This window comes from Schistocerca americana, chromosome 6, assembly GCF_021461395.2.
Source record: "Schistocerca americana isolate TAMUIC-IGC-003095 chromosome 6, iqSchAmer2.1, whole genome shotgun sequence".
Classification (NCBI taxonomy): domain Eukaryota; kingdom Metazoa; phylum Arthropoda; class Insecta; order Orthoptera; family Acrididae; genus Schistocerca; species Schistocerca americana.
In genome coordinates this window covers 629,493,461-629,517,144 of record NC_060124.1, presented here as the reverse complement: position 1 = coordinate 629,517,144, position 23,684 = coordinate 629,493,461, and the positions used below count along the sequence as shown (strand labels likewise).

The 23,684-nt window shown below is 42.4% G+C and overlaps 1 protein-coding gene across 3 annotated transcripts in view; it reads right to left on the bottom strand.

Moving 5' to 3' along the window:
• Positions 1-18,258, bottom strand: part of LOC124619269 — a 250,941-nt gene extending 232,683 nt beyond the window's left edge. For all 3 annotated transcript variants that reach the window (XM_047145537.1, XM_047145538.1, XM_047145539.1), the window contains exon 1: positions 18,151-18,258. In XM_047145537.1, coding sequence (XP_047001493.1) covers positions 18,151-18,165 — 15 coding nt within the window. In that variant the 5' untranslated portion in view covers positions 18,166-18,258. The remainder of the gene's footprint in view (positions 1-18,150) is intronic.
• Positions 18,259-23,684: the final 5,426 nt, after the last annotated feature.

The following is a 23,684-nucleotide window of genomic DNA, read 5'->3' as shown; positions in this document are numbered from 1 at the left end:
GCTAGTTGGCATATAAACTTGTACTTCTGTAGTATGCGTGGGCTTCGTATCTATCTTGGCCACAATAATGCGTTCACTATGCTGTTTGTAGTAGCTTACCCGCATTCCTATTTTCCTATTCATTATTAAACCTACTCCTGCATTACCCCTATTTGATTTTGTGTTTATAACCCTGTAGTCACCTGACCAGAAGTCTTGTTCCTCCTGCCACCGAACTTCACTAATTCCCACTATATGTAACTTTAACCTATCCATTTCCCTTTTTAAATTTTCTAACCTACCTGCCCGATTAAGGGATCTGACATTCCACGCTCCGATCCGTAGAACGCCAGTTTTCTTTCTCCTGATAACGACATCCTCTTGAGTAGTCCCCGCCCGGAGATCCGAATGGGGGACTATTTTACCTCCGGAATATTTTACCCAACAGGACGCCATCATCATGTAATCATACAGTAAAGCTGCATGCCCCCGGGAAAAATTACGGCTGTAGTTTCCCCTTGCTTTCAGCCCTTCGCAGTACCAGCACAGCAAGGCCGTTTTGGTTATTGTTACAAGGCCAGATCAGTCAATCATCCAGACTGTTGCCCTTGCAACTACTAAAAAGGCTGCTGCCCCTCTTCAGGAACCACACGTTTGTCTGGCCTCTCAACAGATACCCCTCCGTTGTGGTTGCACCTACGGTACGGCTATCTGTATCGCTGAGGCACGCAAGCCTCCCCACCAACGGCAAGGTCCATGGTTCATGGGGGGGATTTTCTGAGTAACGCTTACGCTTGAGAAGTACGCGCTACTGCTTACACATTTTGTTGTCCTCATGGAGTATATTGTACGAAGTCTGCAGTAAATCCGCGTTCCAAAGGTCGCGGCCCCCCTTGTGAGTCTGTGACGCCACTATGCGGAGTCAGTGTTAGGCGGGCCTCCTGCGACCCACCATTTGCCAGGCAGTTCCCCTGCGGAACACAGACAGCTCTTATGGAGCGCTCCGCAAATTGCGCCCCCCCCCCTCTCTCTCAGTCATTCCGTCTGTCTTCTGCGTGCCGCCGCCGCCCCCCCCCCCTCCCACTCACGAGAACACTGGGCGGGGGTGGGTGCCCGTGTCCCGTTTCACACGAGCGACTTTCCGCTCAACATCTACTACTACTTGTCCCAGGGAGTCGCATATTGGACAACACGTAAAGTGGAAAAAATCTTACAGAAGATGTGGTAAGACGGTTAGGTTCGGCTGCTTGCGCCATAAGAGTAATTTCCAACTGTCGGGATAAATGGGGTGTATTCAAAAAGCAGGTTACAGGTTTCTTGCTTGCCCAAATATTAGGTTGTGTGTAAGTTTGTAGCGTTATTGTTTTGCATTTTGGTATTCGGGTTGCTCCAAAAGAAAGCAGGTGTTGACAGATATGAAAATTACCGAACTATCAAATGGTTCAAATGGCTCTGAGCACTATGCGACTTAACATCTGAGGTCATCAGTCCCCTAGAACTTAGAACTACTTAACCTAACTAACCTAAGAATATCACACACATCCATGCCCGAGGCAGGATTCGAACCTGCGACCGTAGTGGTCTCGCGGTTCCAGACTGAAGCGCCTACAACCGCACGGCCACACGGGCCGGTCCGAACTAACAGTTTATAAGTCACAGCTGCAAAATACTCACGCGAATTCTTTACAGACGAATGGAAAAACTGGTAGAAGCCGACCTCGGGGAAGATCAGTTTGGATTCCGTAGAAATGTTGGTACACGTGAGGCAATACTGACCCTACGACTTATCTTAGAAGAAAGATTAAGGAAAGGCAAACCTATGTTTCTAGCATTCGTAGACGGTCGCAGGTTCGAATCCTGCCTCGGGCATGGATGTGTGTGATGTCCTTAGGTTAGTTAGGTTTAAGTAGTTCTAAAGGACTGATGACCTCAGAAGTTAAGTCCCATAGTGCTCAGAGCCATTTGAGCCATCCACAAGAGATAATGTAATGCATCTGGTGGAAGAGCAGTTGTGTGGTGTACTACGCACTGCTTCCCCGGAAAGTGGCCATCGCCGCTGACATTTACTGTCAACAGCCGAGAGATCCGAGAACGAGACCAGGAAGATTGCGTTAAGAGATGCTGCTCCACAGTAACGCCCGCCCGACAGAAAACACTATACAGGACGCGATTTCTACAGTTCGGAATCGAGAAGTTTCCCCAGCGTTGAAGGGGAATATATTATTGATGAGTAAAGTCTCTATTATGTGTATAAGTTGCGTTTACTAAACGTACAGAAAAACTCAACTTTCTTGTGGAGCAACCTTCTAGTTTTTACTGAATGCTTCCCTTCACTTCATATTGATACAGATACGTGACACTATTTTCCAACACGGTCTCCTAAGTCTTTGCCAACACCAATCGGAACGTTCTACCAATCGGTCAGCACCGAGCTCTTCGGTCACGGAGCCATTCCACAACCACTGTGCGAATAGCGTGACCAGATACAGTTGTTTAAAAAGGAGGACAAACAGCTTCAAAACGGAGGACAAAGGAAGAAAAAAGAGGACACATCGAACGGGTCGTGATTTCCCTAAATCACTCCAGGCGAATGCCGGGATGGTTCCTCTGAAAGGGCACGGCCGACATCCTTCCCTAATCCGATGAGACCGATGAGCACGCTGTCTGGTCTCCTTCCCCAAACAACCAACCAATCGAACGGGTCAACTGCAGATAAGGATACCACCGTCAGCTTTGGGCAAGTCACGTGACTGCCGGGAATTACCAGTATAACTAGTCGTTAATTGTTACTGGTGGTCAGGTGGTGATTCCCAGAGGAATATTTTTCTTTATTTTAAATTAAAAAATTGGTTGTGGTGTCAGTGTGGTATCAATTGTTTTTATATATACGCGTAGTCTTAAGATTTAACAAAGTCGGCTGCCTAAACGCCACTCCTGATTGGCTACTTACATGTGACTTGGCCAAAGCTGACGGGTGGTATTCTCATCTGCAGTACTCCCCATCAAACATACGTTCAATTTTAATAAATGAGTTTATTATTTATAGACATTACATACATACATTCCGTAACAATTATTGATACTTCTCGAGGGAACCAATTTTTTGCAGAAGTTTAGGCTTACTTAACAGATAATTGTAAGACGACACACACAAAGATTCTTTGAAATTATATTGGACCATCAAGGTTTAATCTATTCCACTCATCAGTCCACAATGTGGTAATTAGAGAAAATATTCTTTTGGAATTATGTCCTGAAATACTTAAAAAGTATTCAGCAACTCTGAGTGACACTCATCTGACTTACTTTCACAAAAAAAAATCTTTGCCCGTTTTTTTACTACAAGATAAAGTCCTAAATTATGCATGAAATAAAACCGTGACAGTTAATGTGTCGAGTTATTTCTTACCTTTATTGGCCACTGAGTCGTACGTTCCAGCTCCACATATCTTACATTCCGCTTCAAATTCATTTCTCCCTTTTTTGAAAGCAGGATATTTGCAGGAAAGGCAATCAGAAAATGTACACTTTCGTTTAGGCGTAGCCAAATATTTTACGTAACTCAGTCGGTTAAAAATTACACTCACAAATCACACGTGCACCACAGGAAGCCAAGCGAAGATGCGAAACGAAAATTTTAAATAATCGATATTTGCATTCGCTTATAGGTCGAGCAACGATAACATCGACGATCCTGGTGCCACCTACTAACACCGCCTTGGTGCGTGTTTATCACGAAGGCTGTGCCAAGAGTTAAAGTATTTAAGAAAAGAGCAATAGAACGGGACGAGTTGTAGATTTAACTGTATTACGCTGAACTTTGCGAAAAAGCCGGACACTGTAAAAATCCGCCCGGACCCCGGACAAAGATCTAAAAAGGAGGACATGTCCGGATTAATCCGGACCTCTGGTCACCCTTTGTGCGAACGTCGTCACTGACAGAAAATCTGCGACTGCTGCCAATCGGCCGCCGATTGTTCGCACATTGTCGTCTGCAGCCGAATCGCTGGCACAGTTCCACCACGGCTGGAATCCGCGTGCTCTGCAGACGTTTTGCCCGCCAGAATCGCACTGCACCGGAGTACGCTTCCAGCTGTCGCGCGACTTCGCTCGTCCACCGGGGAGCACCTGCTGTTTCTTGTACCGCGGCAGAACTGTGTGTGCAGGAAAGCTGTAACCTCGACCCTTCTCCCCACAACGTGCCGCCACTCTCGTTGCACAGCGGTCTTACAATGGGACCGCGCCAACTCGTCATCGCCGATTTCGTCCGAATTTGTGGTATACGCAGAAATCGAGAGAAATGTCAGCTCCAAATGGCCAATTGCTGAGGGAAAGACAGCATTTTTGGCGTGGGTCGGGCGAAACGCGAGCCGTTACGTTAGTGCGGGCCCAGGCGGTGGCGGAACTGTGATCCCGAGATCGTGGGGACCGGTCCTTCTGCAGAATACTTGTTTATTTTTAATTTTTGCGTTACTTACACTGCGAATGAACCGAAAGAAGAGCGTGCAAGCGGACGAGCCCCGCAGCCGTAACTAGTCACTGGCCTCCCCAGCGGCCGATTTTATCTCCGTGGAGAAACTATTGCTCGCATACGGCAGCCGAGGACTGCTCGCAGGTCAAAATGAAACAAACGGAATAGGAAGTCCTGTATCCATTAATTACAGTCCCTTCCTAAAGTGTTATTTCTAGAGTCCAACACTGCACACAGAGTCCCTCCGTGGAACTTGTTTCCAGTTCCAAATTTTCTTCTTTGTTTCTTCATGTGTTTTATGAATATACACTACTGGCCATTAAAATTGCTACACCACGAAGATGACGTGCTAAAGACGCGAAATTTAACCGACAGGAAGAAGATGCTGTGATATGAAAAAGATTAGCTTTTCAGAGCATTCACACAAGGCTGGCGCCGGTGGCGACACCTACAACGTGCTGACACGAGGAAAGTTTCCAACCGATTTCTCACACACAAGCAGCAATTGACCGGCGTTGCCTGGTGAAGCGTTGTTGTGATGCCTCGGGTAAGGAGGAGAAATGCGTACCATCACGTTTCCGACACTGGTAAAGGTCGAATTGTAGCCTATCGCCATTGCGGTTTATCGTATCGCGACATTGCTTTTCGCGTTGGTCGAGATCCAATGACTGTTAGCAGAATATGGAATCGGTGGGCTCAGGAGGGTAATGCGGAACGCCGTGCTGGATCCCAACGGCCCCGTATCACTAGCAGTGCACATGACAGGCATGTTATCCACACGGCTGTAACAGATCGTGCAGCCACGTCTCGATCCCTGCGTCAAGAGATGGGGACGTTTGCAAGACAACCACCATCTGCACGAACAGTTCGACGATGTTTGCAGCAGCATGGACTATCAGCTCGGAGACCACGGCTGCGGTTACCCTTGACGCCGCATCACAGACAGGAGCCCCTGCGACGGTGTACTCAACGACGAACCTGGCTGCACGAATAGGGGATGAATCCAGGTCCTGTTTACAGCATCATGATGGTCGCATCCGTGTTTGGCGACATCGCTCTGAACGCACATTGGAATCGTGTATTCGTCATCGCCATACTGGCGTATCACCCGACGTGATGGTATGAGGTGCCATTGGTTACGTCTCGATCGCCTCTTGTTCGCATTGACTGCACTTTGAACAGGGGACGTCACATTTCAGATGTGTTACGACCCGTGGCTCTATCCTTAATTCGATCCCTGCGAAACCCTACATTCCAGCAGGATAATGCACGACCGCATGTTGCAGGTCCTGTACGGGCCTTTTTGGATACAGAAAATGTTCGGCTGCTGCCCTGGCCAGCACATTCTCCAGATCTCTCACCAAATGAAAACGTCTGGTCAATGGTGGCCGAGCAACTGGCTCGTCATACACTCCAGTCTCTCCTCTTGATGAACTGTGGTATCGTGTTGAAGCTGCATGGGCAGCTGTACCTGTACACGCCATCCAAGCTCTGTTCGACTCAATGCCCAGGCGTATCAAGGCCGTTATTAGGGCCAGGGGTTGTCGTTCTGGGTATTGATTTCTCAGGATCTATGCACCCAAAATGTGTTATAAATGTAATCACATGTCAGTTCTAGTGTAGTACATTTGTCCAATGAATACCCGTTTATCATCTGCATTTCTTCTTGGTGTAGCAATTTTAATGGCCAGTAGTGTAGTAATAAATAATGTAAATTAACAATCATTTCGGTTTATTTGCAACATAAGTAACGAAAAAATTAAAATTCGGAAGTGTGCACACAGGCACGTGATTCCGTGACCCTTCCGGCTGCAGCAGCTGCTCCTGCCACCTAAAGTGGCTGAGTCGAGCCCAACTTTTTTTGCCCTCCCCCTAAACTGTTGATCACCTGTGGCCCTCAGTTCTGTCACTCTCATATCTCGCCAAGCCCTGCATACACGATGAGTCTGGACCAAATCAGTGATGACGAGCAGGCGCAATCCCCTTGTTAACATTCAACAACATGTTTAACTTACTGTTTCATTGATTGATATCGGTCCCGTCAGATTACGGAAAGATGCGGAATGAAATCGGCTGTGCCCTTTCAAAGGAACCGTCCCGGCATTTTCCTGGCGCGATTTAGGGGAATCTCGAAAACCTAAATCAAAATGGCCGAAGGCAGGTTTAAACCGTTCTCCTTAAGAAAGCGAATCAAGTGTGCTGACCAGTACGCCACCTCGCTCGGTAACTTACGGTTTCGAGTTGCCTCGTCAAAGTCGGTAAGTTAACTTTGCATATTTTTGCTCACTGGTACGTTATGGTATATTACAGGGTCAATCAAAAAGGACTTTTACAATTCGTGGTGGTTATGGTCCGTCTGTGCAACTAATTGAAGTCCCATGTGCCATGCGCGTTTCCCTTCTTTTATCTGCGAAGCATCTTCAATCTTCAGTGGCCTGTAATACATGTTTCTCTTTATACATACAATAAACGTATTGTTACAATCTACCACAGGGCTTCCCAACATTTTCAGCTGGCGGACCCTTACTTCAGTCGAAAATCCATGGCGGACCCCTAGTCAGTCAAGAGCACAGTAACTTTAAATTTCAGAGCGAAAGCCATGGGAACTGAAAGCTTCTTAGTGCAAGTGTCATGTTCGCAATGACCCCCCCCCCCCCCCTCCCCACCCGAAAGTATCAATAGTCTTTGGTTTAGAGATGAATGAAAACAACTTGAAGGTCAAAAATCGAGTCATGAAGTAGGCAGTGCACTGACAAAGCAAGTTTAACATTTAACGATGCCAGGGGCCGCATACGTGCCAGCTAGCGCTGTGATTGGTGGAGAAAGCTCGTTCTGCGCATGCGCATAAGGTTTCAGCGCGTCTAGCGCCGTGGCCTGGCTCACAAACGGCCCCCGTGTTGACAGATGTGAAAATTACCGAACTATCAGCTTAATAAGTCACAGCTGCAAAATACTAACACGAATTCTTTACAGACGAATGGAAAAACTAGTAGAAGCCAACCTCGGGGAAGATCAGTTTGGATTCCGTAGAAACACTGGAACACGTGAGGCAATACTGACCTTACGACTTATCTTAGAAGAAAGATTAAGGAAAGGCAAACCTACGTTTCTAGCATTTGTAGACTTAGAGAAAGCTTTTGACAATGTTGACTGGAATACTCTCTTTCAAATTCTAAAGGTGGCAGGGGTAAATTACAGGGAGCGAAAGGCTATTTACAATTTGTACAGAAACCAGATGGCAGTTATAAGAGTCGAGGGACATGAAAGGGAAGCAGTGGTTGGGAAGGGAGTAAGACAGGGTTGTAGCCTCTCCCCGATGTTGTTCAATCTGTATATTGAGCAAGCAGTAAAGGAAACAAAAGAAAAATTTGGAGTAGGTATTAAAATTCATGGAACAGAAATAAAAACTTTGAGGTTCGCCGATGACATTGTAATTCTGTCAGAGACAGCAAAGGACTTGGAAGAGCAGTTGAATGGAATGGACAGTGTCTTGAAAGGAGGATATAAGATGAACATCAACAAAAGCAAAACAAGGATAATGGAATGTAGTCTAATTAAGTCGGGTGATGCTGAGGGAATTAGATTAGGAAATGAGGCACTTAAAGTAGTAAAGGAGTTTTGCTATTTGGGGAGCAAAATAACTGATGATGGTCGAAGTAGAGAGGATATAAAATGTAGGCTGGCAATGGCAAGGAAAGCGTTTCTGAAGAAAAGAAATTTGTTAACATCCAGTATTGATTTAAGTGTCAGGAAGTCATTTCTGAAAGTATTCGTATGGAGTGTAGCCATGTATGGAAGTGAAACATGGACGATAACTAGTTTGGACAAGAAGAGAATAGAAGCTTTCGAAATGTGGTGCTACAGAAGAATGCTGAAGATTAGATGGGTAGATCACATAACTAATGAGGAAGTATTGAATAGGATTGGGGAGAAGAGAAGTTTGTGGCACAACTTGACCAGAAGAAGGGATCGGTTGGTAGGACATGTTCTGAGGCATCAAGGGATCACCAATTTAGTATTGGAGGGGAGCGTGGAGGGTAAAAATCGAAGAGGGAGACCAAGAGATGAATACACTAAGCAGATTCAGAAGGATGTAGGCTGCAGTAGGTACTGGGAGATGAAAAAGCTTGCACAGGATAGAGTAGCATGGAGAGCTGCATCAAACCAGTCTCAGGACTGAAGACCACAACAACAACAACAATTGTTGCGAAACAGTCGATCAGAGAAGCCGCGTTCTCCGGCACTAAACTGTGTATGCGGTCTCACTTAGGAACCGCAAAGGCTGCTTAGGAATACGACATGAAGTAAAAAAAGTACACGTTCTTCGCACGAAAAAAGTGATGAATTTGATTTTCACATTTTTATTCAATAAATTTACTCATTATTTTACACGATTGGGTGAAAGGTGGCCGCGGACCCCCTAGAAAGAGCCGGTGGACCCCTAAGGGGTCCGCAGACCACACGTTGGGAAGCCCTGATCTACCACATAATAAGTTTATTGTATGTATAAAAAGAAACATACATTACAGGCCACTGAAGATGCATCCCAAATAAAAGAAGAAAAATGCGTATGGCAATAAACAAACAGCCTTCAGTTTGTTTGCGTGGCCCTCCTCCGCTGGAAGTACAGAAATATTTGTTTTGTAAATGAAACCGCCTTTTCCTGCTGCCACTTAATTTATTTTTCCCAGACGCGTTTCGCCTTTTTCATGTTTAAAAGCATCATCAGTGCGCTCATTTGCTCTGATCTGTGTTTTCTCTCAACTGGTCTGGTGGTCGCACTACCACTTTTTACCGACATGTAGGCACAATTTTGAGTTTCGACATTTTTCACACTGTTCGCCATGTTTCAACCACTCGCTAACCGTGGTTAACAAGTAAGTCGGAAATAAAGTGGTAGTGCGACCTCCAGACCTGTTGAGAGGGAACACAAACCATCCCACTGAGGATGCTTTAGAATACGAAAAAGGCGAAACGCAACTGGGGAAAATAAATTAAGTGGCAGCAGGAAAAGGAAGTTCCATTTACAAAACAAGTATTTATGCCTTCAGTTAGTGTATTTATAGCAATGAAGGGAAAGACGGAAAACAGAAAAAAAATGAAGACTTTACAAATGTTGAATGGTATAGAATTTTATTGTGGTAACTTTCACAATCGGTAGACGTGTCGTTTTGTAGCAAACAACCTCACGTAGTGCATCAGTACCCCCTTCCGCCACCAAGAGCGCCAACGCATTGCACAATTAAAGTGGCTTCTTTCACTGGTGTGGAGCATGCTCTCGGAGTGTTCTGGTTTCGTGAAACAAAGTGTGCAACAACTGTCCAGCGTCAATTTCGCACTGAATACGCTAAACAACCTCTAAGCAGACTTGGGCATACAATTTCGTCGAATCCACGTTGACGTAGCACATACACTAGTCTCTCGCTAATCCGGCCTCTCAGTAACCTGGCGCACATCCAAAAACACGGGCACGGTGAATTATCGTGCGCAACAATGCTTTATATACTGTATTTGAAATTGTAGCTTTCCTTACAGTTCGAAATAATGTCTTCTAAAAGGAAACACGTTATGCTAGACCTCAAGCAAAAACTAGAAATTTTAGACAAGTTAAATCGAGGTTCTTCGCAGAAAGCCATTGCTGCTGAGTTCAATGTTGGACGAGCAACTATTCGTGACATCAAAAAGAAAGAAGATATTATTCGACAGTACTCGACACAAATCGATAGTGAGTTGGGAAATCGGAAGGTTATGCAAAAGAGTGAGCATGAAGAACTGGATGTTGCTAGCTGTTTATAGACTGTTCGTACAACAATGCAGTAAAGGAATTCCAGTCAGTGGCCTGATTATAAAGGAAAGAGCAGCTGCATTTAACAAACGACTTGACGGTAGTAGCCGGCCAGAGTGGCCGAGCGGTTCTAGGCGCTTCAGTCTGGAACCGCGCGACCGCTACGGTCGCAGGTTCGAATCGTACCTCGGGCATGGATGTGTGTGATGTCCTTCAGTGAGCGATGGTTGGCTGTCAAACTGGAAAAAACGACACAGCATTCGGCAGCTAACAGTCACCGTGGAAATTCGCTCAGCTAATGATAAGGATGTTGATTAGTTTGTAAATTCAAATAGCTCTGAGCACTATGGGACTTAACATCTGAGGTCATCAGTCCCCTAGCACTTAGAACTACTTAAACCTATCTAACCTAAGGACATCACACACATCCATGCCCGAGGCAGGATTCGAACCTACGACCGTAGCGTTTGCACAGTTCCAGACCGAAGCATCTAGAACCGCTCGGCCATTAAGGCAAGATACAGAAGATAATAGAGGAACAAGATTTAACTGCTGATGAAATAGGACTCTTTTACAAGATACTTCATTCAAAAACGTTACCTGCCAATAAGGAGAGGAAACCCGTGGTTACGAGCAACAGAAACAGTGTGTAACATTAATGGTGTGTTGTAATGCAAATGGGAGTCATAAACTACCGCTTATGGTGATTGGAAAATGTCAACATCCACGTTGTTTTCAACACACTGACATAAATACTCTACCAGTGCAGTATAGCGCTCAGAAGAAAGCGTGGATGGACAGACAAATATTCTCTTGGTAGTTCCATGAAACTTTTGTACCAGCAGTGAGAAAAGAGCTAAAGAGGGAAAAGCTTCCACTGAAAGCTATCCTTATAATTGACAATGCTCCCAGTCGTCCTTCAGTCCGATGGTATGGCGTGTAAGGGTGAGAAACGCCATCCTCACCTGCTGTAAATTGACGAGACTCTGGTGACCGAGTGACTCCCGGGATAAGGAGTCGCCCTCTTCCATGCCAACGTCCTCCTTGCAGGGCGGATGAGCGGTTAGAGATTAGGGCATTAAGACATCCTATGTTCTTGGGTTGAGAAATCATCCCTAAAGGCGGAAGATCCAAAGATGGGCAACGACAAAGGACACCAAGGGTAGGCAATTCACCTATGAGAAAGCAGCTGTGATCACAGACTGGGTGGCTCAGAACCGTGTCCGATGTACAAGCACTCTTTCTCCCACCCGATGTGACAGCCTAATTCAGCCCACGGACCAGAGACCAGGGAATTTTGGAATTAATTAAACGTCATTATCGAAATTCACTTCTCGTCTCCTTGATGAACGAAAGTGAAAACGACTCTATTGAGACTATGCTGAAGGCGTGGAAAGCGATTAACATACTTGATATAGTTTTCCAAGCAGCCAAAGCATGGGATAAAGAGGAGAGCGCTACCATAATGCAGAGCTGGAGAAAATTGTGGCCATCCGTTGATGCAGAGTTAGATCCAGTAGTGAGTGACAGCGATGAGCCAGTCAATTCGGAATTATCAGTTACTTTGTACATTGACATGTTCTACAACCTTCCAGGAGGAGAAGAAATTGATGATGAAGATGCTACTAAGTGACTGAATGAGGAAAATTGTAATATGGACCAAACTTTAACAGATGAAGAAATAATCAAAAGTATGGAAGAAAGTAATGATGAAAGTAATGAAGAAGAGGACACAGGAGGAGAGAGCATGAAGATTTCTCGCATTGCTGGTGCTGAGCTGCCGAGGTCTTCCTGGAGTACATTATGCAACAAGCACCACCGATGTAATGCTTGTAAAGCGGTTGCGTGATAAAGCATGCCACCGTTGCGTATCGTAATCGCGACAGTTAAAAATTAGGGACATGTTTCGTAGTGAGTGACACGACTGTATAATTACGTACAGTATACACTCGAGGACTAAGTTTTCACTGAAAATTAATGTATTTTTGGATTTAAAGCATATCCTCTATGTACAGTATACTATATCCCCTATGTTTTCAAAATAAATAAGAAACAAATAAATGAATAAAATAAATTTCAGACACTTCCGGTAATCCGGCACCCATACGTGCCAGGAATGGTGGGATTAGCGAGAGTCTAGTGTATTACATCCGATTTTTTGCAATGAGTGTGGAAAGAAATTTATTACTGGTGTGGGTGACGCATCTCAAATGGCGAGGTTATTTGCTACTAAATGACACCTCTACCGATTCTGTAAGTTACGTCAATACATTCCTATATAATTCCAGAGTTGTAATGTCCTTTTCGACTCACCCTGCATTCTGCAGTAACTCCTCACTCAGCCCAAAAGCGTTCATTTCTCAAAAGAAAGTAATCAGAAATATGTGTGGGTCTCACACACGTACATCTTGCAGGTATCTCTTGAAGCAGTTACGAAGATTAATTACGTCCACCTCCGTAGCTGAGTAGCGAGTGGGGCTGACTGTCATAGGCCGCCGCGGTTCAAAAATGGTTCAAATGGCTCTGAGCACTATGGGACTTAACATCTGAGGTCATCAGTCCCCTAGAACTTAGAACTACTTAAACCTAACTAACCTAAGGACATCACACACACCCATGCCCGAGGCAGGATTCGAACTTGCGACCGTAGCGGTCGCTCGGTACCAGACTGTAGCGCCTAGAAAGGCTCGGCCACTCCGGCCGGCCTGCGCTCAGAAGAAAACGTGGATGGACAGACAAACATTCTCTTGTTGGTTCCATGAAACGTTTGTACCAGCAGTGAGAAAAGAGGTAATTCCAAAATTCCCTGGTCTCTGGTCCGTGGGCTGAATTAGGCTGTCACATCGGGTGGGAGAAAGAGTGCTTGTACATCAGACACGGTTCTGAGCCACCCAGTCTGTGATCACAGCTGCTTTCTCATAGGTGAATTGCCTACCCTTGGTGTCCTTTGTCGTTGCCCATCTTTGGATCTTCCGCCTTTAGGGACGATTTCTCAACCCAAGAACATAGGATGTCTTAATGCCCTTATCTCTAACCGCTCATCCGCCCTGCAAGGAGGACGTTGGCATGGAAGAGGGCGACTCCTTATCCCGGGAGTCACTCGGTCACCAGAGTCTCGTCAATTTACAGCAGGTGAGGATGGCGTTTCTCACCCTTACACGCCATACCATCGGACTGAAGGACGACTGGGAGCATTGTCAATTATAAGGATAGCTTTCAGTGGAAGCTTTTCCCTCTTTAGCTCTTTTCTCACTGCTGGTACAAAAGTTTCATGGAACCACCAAGAGAATATTTGTCTGTCCATCCACGCTTTCTTCTGAGCGCAGGCCGGCCGGAGTGGCCGAGTGGTTCTAGACGCTACAGTCTGGAACCGCGGGACCGCTGCGGTGGCAGGTTCGAATCCTGCCTCGGGCATGGATGTGTGTGATGTCCTTAGGTTAGATAGGTTTAAGTAGTTCTAAGTTTTAGGGGGCTGAAGACCTCAGAAGTTAAGTCCCATAGTGCTCAGAGCCACTTGACTGTCATACGGGGGACCAGGGCCCGATTTCCGGTAATACCTGGGCGGTTTCCCCCCGGTGGGGGGACTGGAACGGAGGGTGTTACACCTCGCAATTCCGACTGGGGAGGTAGTCGAGTCTGTAGCAGCGGCTCCGGAGTCACGAAAGGCGACGAGGGCCGGGGGAGCGGTGTGCTCACCAGACGCCCTGCACGCCGCGTCTGATGGCACGGCGCACGGTCGGGCCAGAGTGACCAGTCAGGGCCAGAAAGCGGAACTTGGGCTTATATTACGCACAGCCTCACAGCCACTGTAGAGACAGGCACGGAGAGTTGCATTAGACCAGTCTTTGGACTTAAGGGGAGTAGGGCGTCAAACGGGACGACTTGGAGCAGGAGAGGCACCACAGGACATTTTAATTTCCACTGACTATACTTTTACAAATAAATTCACAAAACTTTGTCAACACGACCAGGAAGCATTCAGGATTCATACTCGTAGCAGTGAAAGTTCAAAAACATAAAAAATACGTTTTTTTACATGTGAAACTTCATCTTTTTTTACTTACTATTGACTGCATTTGTTGCTATAGGTACCCTTTCCGTCATAAGTAAGAGAGATTTTTGAACGAATTTTGCACAGCATACAAACCACGCTTACAGATGTATGAAACTCTAGAATTTATTCAATTTATGAAAAAATGAATGAGTTGTTACATTTTAAACTTCGTGTTTGGAAAAAAACTTAAATTTTATAGCTAGTTTTTAATAGATTTGGAAAATTCTAGTGTTTTGAATTAAGTAGTTTGTGTTTAATGAGCATACCAAGTTTGAAAGCACTAGGATATTTATTTTGGATGTTACATGTACCTAAGTACAGAAATTTGTGTATTGCGGAAAATGGTCGTTAAAGTTTCTGCTTGTATTTGGCATTCTTTTAGAACTGTCCAGTATCATAAGCAGGTTCTTTTCCATTTTCTAAATAAGTTTCCTTCCTTTTCACACTCTTATGATGCACTCTTCCTGATTTTATTACCTCCAAAAATGATTTATCTGCTTTCACTACCCGCTCTCTGTCTATGGCATACAAAGCTTTGGCCTTCATTCCCATTTTCTTCAAATGTTTAAATGTGTGTGAAAACTGCTAAGGTCAGCAGTCCCTAAGCTAACACACTGCTTAACCTAAATTATCCTAAGGACAAACACACACACCCATGCCCGAGGGAGGACTCGAACCTCCCATTTTCTCTAAAACATATTTCCTGCTTTGCACACCATCATTGAAACATGAAACTGCATTATAAACACCAATGGCAAGTGCATTTCTTCCCACAAAAATAGTTTTTGGCAATCTTTTCCCATACACATTTGTTAGAACTTTCATTTGGGTTTTGGGTACCGCCACAAAGACATTTCTCCAGAGAAAGTATCGATATCAATAGTCTTTTCTTTCACGTATGACAATCTCTGGCGCAAATATAAACAATCGAATTCTACAGAGCGAAATACACTTACGTATGACATAAGAATGGTGTGCAAAGGGGTGTGGCGCTGCATCTCGGTACCAAATAATGTGCCTTATAATCTCGCACATATACAGGGTGATTATAATTAAAGTTAAACTTTCAAAACGCTTTAGAAATAACACCACTGTCAGAATGACGTCAAATTGCAACGGAATATTATCGGAGAAGGGGGAAAAAGTATGGCATAAGAAAATGAACAGTGGTGAAGTTGGTGTGAACACGCCGGGTACACGGCTTTTCCTCCTCTCGGGTCTGCGACGTTCGCCATAAATAAATCAAAGCAGGATCGCGATCTGCTAGTACAGCTGCATTACAAGAATCATGATCAATTTGCTGCCCACGTCGCTCTGCATAAGTCAAGGCATTGAAGGGTTTGAAAGAAGGCGTTGATCGGATGACTGCCGTGGGTCTGGAGAAAATGATTCTGAAATTCGAAAAGACGGCTTCTTTTGGTGTGGAACCTGGTAGAGGGAGGAAACGAATTGATTCGACGTCAGTGGAAGCAGTGGCCACAGCAGTGCAGGAGAAGGCGAGTGTGCAAACGTGTAGTGCACAGAGAATTGCCCGAACATGGGACATACCCGTGAGCACGATGCTTAAAATCCTACGAAACATCCTTCTTTGCTATCCATTCAAAATTACCCATGAGCACGAGCTGCTTCCTGTTGACTTGTCAATAAGGGAGACTTTTGCTTTTGAATTTCTTGCTCGCATGGAAGTGGACAACGATCGGCGTGGAAGATTTTGAGGACAGACGAAGCCCTCTCCCTTCTGACAGGATTTGTCAATACACAGAATTGTCCAATAGGGGCAACGAGAAATCCAACACGCACATCAATCATCCTGTGAAGGTCACTGTGTGATGTGGGTTTACGGCATCATTTATCACAGGGCGATATTTTATCGAAGAGACAGGTGCTTCCGGTCCTGTTACCTGTGCCGTCACTGGTAAGAACTACGACTGTCTTGTGCGCAACCACGTCATTCCAGCTCTCCAACAGCGTGGATGTGATCATTTTTATGCAAGATGGCGCACTTCCGCAGATCGCAAATCTAGTTAAGCGGCTGCTGAAGCGCCATTTCTGAAAAGCTAGAATTATCGGCCGCCATTTCCCTACAGCCTGGCCGCCCCGATCACCTGGTCTTAATCCGTGTGACTTCTGGCTGTGGGGGCTGTCTGACAGATGTTGTGCTCACTGTTCCGACTGCAAACTTACCAGCTGTACTGAAGGCACGCATTGCGCAACACATTCTGAACGTGACCCAGGAAACATGCTGTTTCTCGACTTCAACTTGTTGCAGAAAACTGTAGGCAGCAAATTGAATATGTTTTGCGCCAGTCACACGGAAACTAATAATCCGATTTGATTTTGATTGATGCGTTTTATGCGGTTTTTGGCCTCAGAACAGCTAAAAACCGATTTTTCTCATCCGATGTGATTTGTTCCCATAGGAACTTACCACAAATTTCCAAATTTCTATAAATACGAAAGGAAATCCCCCGACTGAATGGTGACTCATCATCAACCAGCCCAAACCGCCAAACTTTGGAGGTGTTGATCTTATACGGAAGACATCGTTTAAGAAGGGATTTTTCGGAATTCCACCCATGTGGGGGCGAAATAGGGGATGGAACGCTTCCTGACAACATATCGCTATTAACGCAATTTTGAAGCTAGAACTACGAAAATTGGTAGGCCTATTTGGTTTCTCGGCCAGAAAAAAAAAGATGATGTTTCAACATTTTTCGAAATTCAACTCCCAAAAGGGTGAAATAGTGGGTGAATTTTTTAAAAAAACTAAATAATTAAAGAACTGGTAAAACATTTTAAAGCTACGTCTATGAAACTGTATTTAGCTTTTTGGTTGGAGATAAAAAAAAATACTTGTTTCAGCAATTTTAGAGATTCAACTCCTAAGTTTGGAAATGGGGGAAGAAAGTTTCTATGAAAATATTTCGTTACATCAAAACATTTTTAAAGCCAAATCTAGGAAAATTGGTATTTCATTTAGCTATTAGAAATTTGTGTTAGGAGATGTCATTTTCCAAGAGTATGTTAAAACAACGCAGGATTAACAAAAACCTCCTACTCCAGCTATCCGAATCGCTTTTTGTAGTGTTTAAATGGCAAAAGAAAGCCATACGGTGCATAGCAGGGCTTAAACCATACAAATCACGAAGAGATTATTTTAAGAAACTAAATATAATTACAGTGTCTGGCCTGTATATTCACAACTCCCTCGTCTTCGTTAATGAGAATTTGAGTAAATTTGACTTAAGGAGGACATTTCATGACCATAACATAAGTGGACATACAATTGATTTGCCATGTGTTAGGCTTGCAAAGACACACAACAGGTACAAAAATCTTGGTCCTGTCCGCTTCAACAAATTACCTAAAAATGCCTACACAGCGCCAGTAAATAAGGTGGATCAAAAGTAAATTAATTTACGCTGCTCAAGAGTTCCTCGAGTATGTGAAAAATTACCCACTTTCCTTATAAGAAAGAATAAATTAACTGCAAACTGTACATATGTTAAAATTTTTGGATGTGAGGTCCGCGTTACGCAAAACACCGTTTTTCTCAGTACTCAAACATGTTTCGGCACCATCAGTGGGTTTTCGTTTTTATTTATTCTGCAATGTGAACATTTTTGGTAAATGATTATAAAATTATGTGTATTTCTAGTTCAAACAACAGATCGTTTCTTTTTTTGTAAATACCTTTACATTTGGTGTGTATGAATTTTATGTACCACTTTTGTGTTAATTGCTACAGGTTGCTTGTCATCTGCAACCAAACGATGTTAATGGGGAAAGTTTTTTGCTGGGAGTTAACCTATCTTTTAGAATGTAATTTAGTTTTTCGCGCCTATTTTCGTATTTACTTACGTTTTCATGTGGCATGCACTTGCATTCTCCGCATCACGCTGAGATGTTGTCATGCATACGTAACTATTACAAGTATTTTCCACAAATAACGTAGTAAAACACTTTTTCACTACACCAGAACACAGTGTGATTGTGGTTTGTTGTGTGTCTCAGCCCAGAGCGTGTTCATTTGTTTACCAGAGAGTTCGGCGCCAAATTTGAATTTTGTTTGCATTTTGTGTGTGTGTAGACTTTATCTGTTGTGCAGTTTTTATTTGTAAAGTTCCTTTAATGTGTTAAATAGTGTGCCATTGGAGAGTGTAGTGTATCTGTTTAAGATCTTATTTCCTTCTGCTATTGCCTTCTGTGTATTAAGTTTTCCTCAATAGTCAGTTTGCTGTATAGGCTGTGGCTGGGTTTTTAGTATTCTTAAGTCTGTTTCTATTATGGTTGGGTGGTGATTGTTGACTATAAGGTGGTCAGCAAATGTGCTATGGGAGCTGTTGCTTTTACAAGCTCTGAGATGTTCCGAATATCTTGTTTTGTAGTTTCTGCATGTTTGTCCTACGTATACTGACTGGCAAGTGTTGCATGTGAGTTCATATATTCCTGATCTGTTAAATTTATCCATGGGTGTTTCTTGTGTTCTTATCTTTTTCTGTGTTGTGTTCTCTGTCCTGTATCCTATTTGGAGTCCCTGTTTCTTTAATATGTTGCCTATTCTGTGAACGATCTTGTTATTGTTTATTTATTATTTATTTGTCCCATAGGTCAAATCAGTACAATGGCTTGTACAACTGATATGGGATAAGTCAATACAAATATACAGTTTACAGTAGTCTAAAACAGTAAACAAGAACACAGAAGAATGATTATATTACATTACCTACAAATTATGTTACTTAAAGTTACAGCTTCACGGAGAATTTTTACATGATGTGACAAAAGTGACTTAATAACATTCAGCTTTGATACATTATCGTGCACTAAGGCAATTTTGATTCATAATATTCCTGGATGGTATAAAAGCAGTCTTTTATTAAAAGAGATTTCACCATCTGTTTGAATTTATTTATTTCTTGTATAAAAGTTGGAAGATGGTTATATAATTTTATTCCCATGCAATTGACACCATCACTGTATAATTTTGTTGAGTGGGGAAGTATTCTTAGAGAGGTTTTTGATCTTGTGTCATAATCGATGTAATCCATATTTTTGCTAATTTTGTTGATACTTTTTTTGGTAAAGAATAATAATTATAGTATGTATTGGCATGGGAGGGGCAAAATATTTAGTTTCTTAAATAATGGTTTACAAGTGTCTCTTTGGTTTTTGAACATAATTGTTCTGACTATCTTCTTTTGCAGTTTGAATATCTTAATTGATTCAGAATTTTTGCCCCAGAAGAAGAAGATTCCGTAGTTAAGTACAGAGTGAAAGATTGCATGGTACATAGCGGTTTGGGTACTTGTGTTAGTGACGTTCCTTATTGATTTAATCATGAAGCATACTTTATTAAGTTTTGTGCTGGTAATGTCAATGCGCCTTTTCCATGTGAGCGTATCAGTAATAGTGACCTCCAAAAATTTTATTTCATTTTCAAGTTTAACATTATTTTGTCCAGTGATATAGTTGGTAATAATGGATTTCTGTTTTGGCCAGTGTGGAAGGTTATTCCAATTGTCTTTTTTGCATTAAGAAGCAGGCTGTTACTTTGAAGCCATCAACTTATTTGATCTGTGGTCCTATCTACATTAGACTGGAGAATTTGTTCGGGCGCAGATATGAGTACAGAGGTGTCATCAGCAAACAAAGGGTTTTTGTGTCTGGTAGGCTGTGAGGAAGGTCATTTATGTAAAGTAAGAACAGCAAGGGGCCCAGGACGGAGCCTTGGGGAACGCCTTGCTTTATGGTATGTATGGAGGAATGTACAGTGCTAGCTGTACCCGAGAGCTTAGGTTCATTTAATTCGACATACTGCTGTTGATCTTCCAGATAGCTTTTAAACCAGTCATAGGCATTTCCTCTTATTCCATAGGAATTCATCTTTTGCAAAAGTATACTATGATTAACCATGTCGAAGGCCTTTGTTAGATCTAGGAAGATACCTATGGCTGGGAGGTTTTTGTCCACAAGCTCCAGTGCATGATCTAGAAATTCTTGTATTGCATCAGTTGTAGCTTTCTTACTTTGGAAGCCGAACTGAGCAGGTGACAGGATATTTTCTTTGTCTAGAAAGAACATGATTCTGGTGGCCATTATATATTCAAATACTTTACTAAAAGTTGAAAGCAGTGCAATGGGTCGATAATTACTGGGATCCTCTTTGCTTCCTTTTTTGTGGACAGGTATAATTTTTGCAATTTTGAGCATACCAGGAAATGCACCATTCAGGAATGAGAAGTTTATTATGTGGGCTAGGGGTTTACTGATAGTTACTGCAATTATGGAGGAGGAAGCATGGAATTTGATCTTGTCCAGCAGATGATTTTTTTAAAATTTTGCTATGAAGTGTCTTTTCTATTTCAATTTCAGATGTAGGCCTTAAAAATAGTGTCTCAGAGCATAAGTTTGGTTCTAGTTGCAAGGGACAGCTATTTTCAAGATGGTCAGCCAGGTTTTCTATTGTTTCTGTAAAGTAGTTATTGAATTCCTCTGCTGTTTCTTTCCCACTGGAGACTAATTTTCCTTCTATTTTTAAGGTAATATCACTTTGTAGTTGTTTTCCTCTATTAGTATTCATATTAATAAGTTGCCACATGCTTTTGCTCTTATTGCAGGTGAGTATGTGCCATTTCGTTTCATGTGTGTGTTGTTGCTCTGTTGTGTTTTGTGTTGTTCTGTGCTGGGTGAGGATGTGTGTGTGTGTGTGGTGTGTTCTGTGTTCATTTTTGTACTATTTGCATATTGTTTGATTTAACTTGTCTACCATATGAGGGTACAACCATTTTCTGCTGCTATTTGTTTTATTTTGTTTAGTTCTTGTGTGTAGTTCAGATTCATGCTCCACAGATTAAACAGAACACCCATGAAGAAACAGAAGTTTGCATGCTTATGTGTCAATGGGTGGTTTGATAGGTTGTGAATGGTGGTGCTTGTGGTTGTCAGTTTCCTGAATATTGTGAAGTTGTGTGTGTTGTTTGTTTTTTGTATGGTGAGATCTAGAAAGTGTAGTGTGTAGTGTGTTGTTAGTTTCTGTTTCTAATGTGAAGTTAATTTTTGGTGTAAGTTGCTTATTTCATTGTGTAGCTGTTCTATGCGTGTATGTGGTTCATCAATCAGGCATTGACATAACAGTACCAGTATATAACCTGTAGTTCTTTGGTTTTATTATGGGTCTGAAGATTGTCCAGGTTGTGATCCCATTGGCAGTCCTTCGTGTTGAGAATAAAATTATTTATTGAATACAAAATTATTTTGTGATGTAATGGTCTTGAGTATGTTGGTTATTTCATTGATTTGTGTGTCTGGTATGTTTCCTTGTTGTTTTAATATTCGTGTGATGACGATGATTGTTTCATTTATTGGAAGGCAAGAGTACATTGATGTGACGTCGAATGATATGAGGGTTGCTGTGTCCGGTATGTGTATGTTCTTGATTCTGTCTATTAACTCCAGATTCCTGTTGTTATCAAACGTGTACAGCTTTTTAAGTAGTGCGTGTGTTTGATGGGCTATGTAGTAGGATGGAGCATTTTGGAAGTTAATTACGGGTCTTAATGGGATATTATCCTTGTGAACCTTTGGTAGGGCATTTAGGGTGGGTGCTTTTGCATTTTCCTGTGTCATTCTCTTTACCTGGCTTTTTGAGAATGTATTATTGATGTTTTACAGTGTCTGTTGAATGTTTTTTTTCCGATCAGTTTTGTGATGTTGTTGTCTTTGAGAAAATCTAGTGTTTTCTCTGTGTTTTCCTTTTCATTCATAATTACAGTAATATTCCCTTTGTCTGCTCTTGTTACTATGGCATTGTTCTGTTTTAATTTATTTTAAGTTTGCTGGCTGTGATTTCCTCTGATGTTTTATGATTAGAAATAATTGTGGATTTGTGTGTTCTGATTATCTGTGATATTTCTGCAGCTACTAATTCTCTTGTCTAGTTTGCATTAAACTCTGGGGTGCTGAGTCTTTCTTGTTCCTGTAAAATGTCTCCTGATTCCGTTATTAGGTTTTCTATTGTTTTGTGTGATATGTTAGTGTTAATGTTGTGTTTTGGCCCTTTTTCTAGTAGGTTCTTTTCTTGTTCGGTAAGATTTATGTCAGGTAGGTTAACAATTCCATCATGGAACTTATATTGTTGGTTGAGATTGTTTTTAGTGGGTGTGTTTGTGCTGTTGATTATTCTGTTGAGTTTTCTGTTTTGTTTCTCTCGTTTTTCTTGCATTACTTTCTGAATATATGCCTTTTCTCTCTCTGTTATTTCCTCAAAGTGAGCTGGTATTGTAAATTTGTTGGCCAAATCTAAATGTGTTTGGTAAAGTTTAGTGCTAAGCAACTACTTTTTAGCATATAATTCCCTAATTTCATGCTTTAGCCACAAAATCTCCACTTTCTGTTACACTTTCTTTGGTGCAGATGACATGCTATTCACAGAGTTTTTGATATAATATGGAATTACATTATTAGCTAGGCAATTTTTATTAAACTGTATATTGAGAGTTGTCTTCTGAAGCTTCATTAAAGTGTTCCTGTATTTGTTGTAGAGCTTGCTGGGGAATGCCTGGCTGGGCGACGAAATATCCATCATTTTGATTTGCAGCTTATAAAGGCACATTTGCATGCCGAGCGTGAGTTTCCTCGGAAACGCGAGATATTAATTAAATAAATAATCAGTGACAAATAAATAAAGCCTATGGCACACAACTGCAGCACTGTGTCGCTGATAAAACAAAAGTACATTTTCGTTAGTCGTATGTTTGATTAAAAAAAAAAAAGGAGCTCTCGTTGAAGTGGTGCGAGAAGCACGTATTTTAGTTTATTGTCTGGCACACCGCCATATTTCATGATATAGAAAATTACTGCGAGTTGCAACCATACTAGGCACTCGATTCTGTAAAGAATTTATATTTATAAAAGTAAGTAGGATTATGAACTGTAGGCTTATTCATTGAATATATCTGATTTAACTAACTGTGTAATTTTTTGTTTAGTAGACAATCACCTCTGTACGACGTTTTGGCATGGCTGGCAAATTATTGTAATATTGAGATTTAGATTATGAGTCCGCACCTACCGCAGCAGTCTTTGGAAACGATTTAATTACGAAGTCCGATTATTTCAGTTTTATTTCACGGTCAACTACGAGTAACATTGCCTTTACGAAAAAGCCATTGTCAAGCGTCTGATACCGAATAATCAAAACCTGACGACTCATAGGAGAGCCAATCAGACAGATAAAAATAATTAATATTTAATTTTATTTTATTTTATTTATTTTATATTGGCGACTGCGTGTCGGACTTGTTATTTTGTCATTTGTTACATTGTTCTCTTTGTTTCATGTGAAAAATCAACCTTCTGGTCCTGGACTTGACTATATGAGAAATAAAAAAAAA